At 33.8% G+C, this 1,777-nt stretch overlaps 1 protein-coding gene across 1 annotated transcript in view; it reads left to right on the forward strand.

Annotated features, from left to right (window-relative positions):
* LOC101506474 (mitochondrial carnitine/acylcarnitine carrier-like protein) overlaps nucleotides 1-726 on the forward strand; it is a 2,550-nt gene extending 1,824 nt beyond the window's left edge. The window contains exon 3 of the mRNA XM_004509667.4: nucleotides 123-726. Within this exon, the coding sequence (XP_004509724.1) occupies nucleotides 123-624 (502 nt within the window). The 3' untranslated portion in view covers nucleotides 625-726. The remainder of the gene's footprint in view (nucleotides 1-122) is intronic.
* The last annotated feature ends 1,051 nt before the right edge of the window (nucleotides 727-1,777 follow it).

Genomic DNA, 1,777 nt, shown 5'->3' on the forward strand with positions numbered 1-1,777 from the left:
AGCAGGAAATTAGTCACGAGTTCCTATTGCTTAAATTTTTTTCATATATTATTTAGACATTAGTAATAAAACTATGTGCTAATTTTGTACTTAATTTTTGGTTTCATTATGAACATCATCAGGTTGCAAGCGCAAAGCGCACTTGCTGGCACTGGAACAGAAGCTGTGGCTGTTAAGTATGGAGGACCAATGGATGTGGCCAGGCAAGTTCTCCGGTCAGAGGGAGGCATGAGAGGTCTTTTCAAAGGATTGGTTCCTACAATGGGACGTGAGATACCTGGAAACGCGATAATGTTCGGCGTATATGAAGCATTAAAGCAACGGTTTGCAGGAGGCACTGATACCTCTGGCCTAAGTAGAGGCTCTCTGATTGTTGCTGGAGGATTGGCAGGAGCTTCCTTCTGGTTCATTGTTTACCCAACTGATGTTATTAAAAGTGTTCTTCAAGTAGATGATTATAAGAACCCTAAGTTTTCTGGTTCATTTGATGCTTTCAGAAAGATTAAAGCTTCTGAGGGGTTCAAAGGATTGTATAAGGGTTTTGGTCCTGCAATGGGAAGAAGTGTTCCTGCAAATGCAGCATGCTTCTTGGCATATGAGATGACAAGATCAGCTCTAGGATGATTCATTCTTGTAAATGCTCATGTTTCTTTCCCCTTTTGTTCCCAAAACTTTTTTCATTCCATCAATTACAAAATGGCCACACATGCTTGTCTTTTCTTATTACTTCAACCATTTAACCAGTAGTAATATATAGCATTTTTTTATGAGAAATAATTTAGATAAGACGAGGTATACATTCATGCAAGATTAGAGAACAAAGGAACACATCCACATTCATTGATGATTTATAATGGGATTTAGGTATCACTTACCCATTGCATAATTCCACACTTGAACCTAAGTCACACCAACCGCAATTGGTAATATATACATCCTTACAAAATATATAATATAGTCAATTTATGTATCCTAAATCATGCTTCTTAACATTCCATTCATCTTGGGATATATCATATGATCCATCAGTAGTCTAGATTTAGTTTGGATCATGGCAAGGGCCACCCAAAATAGTCCAAAGATTTTGGATGAAGTAGTCAATCTTAGAAAGGATTTTCCAACTTTATCAATTAAGAATATAGTGTGACACAATTGATAGATAGCCGAGTCTCTTAAGCATGCAGTCATGAATTTAATTTCTAACAGATGTGTATGAAAGAACATTTATTGAGAGAATCATCTTCTTATATGAAGTTCCATACTTTGAAGGATTAATATCTAATTTTGATTAAGAGATGCTTTGGATAAAATAAAATTTTCCTCTAATATGAACATTATTTAATTTTTTAAAGGTACTCCTTGAATTAAAATACTATAACCTTCTCTAAATGTAAAATTTCACAAACAAAATTACAGGAATTGAAAATTTTAATAATAATAATAATAATATTTAATTTATTAACAATTAATATTATTTGTAAGTTTATTTATCTTTTTAAGTGAAAGAATTAATTTATATTTACATCATAGTATTGGGGGATATCGTTGGCAGAATATTAATTAAGAGGAGGGTGTATCCTTCCACGTGACAAAGGAAGCCAGTGCAAATATTGATTTACAACTCAAAATGCACTGCACCGGAGGGAAGTCTCTCCCATTGCCTACACTCTTCTCTAAGTGGATCGATCCAATAATCCACAACTTCACTTTCTTTCCAAGACTCTGTCAACAATTTAAACATTTTTTATAAAATAATATAGGTAAAAATTGTTGAGGA

The sequence above is a fragment of the Cicer arietinum genome, chromosome 7 (genome assembly GCF_000331145.2).
Source record: "Cicer arietinum cultivar CDC Frontier isolate Library 1 chromosome 7, Cicar.CDCFrontier_v2.0, whole genome shotgun sequence".
Taxonomy (NCBI): Eukaryota; Viridiplantae; Streptophyta; class Magnoliopsida; order Fabales; family Fabaceae; genus Cicer; species Cicer arietinum.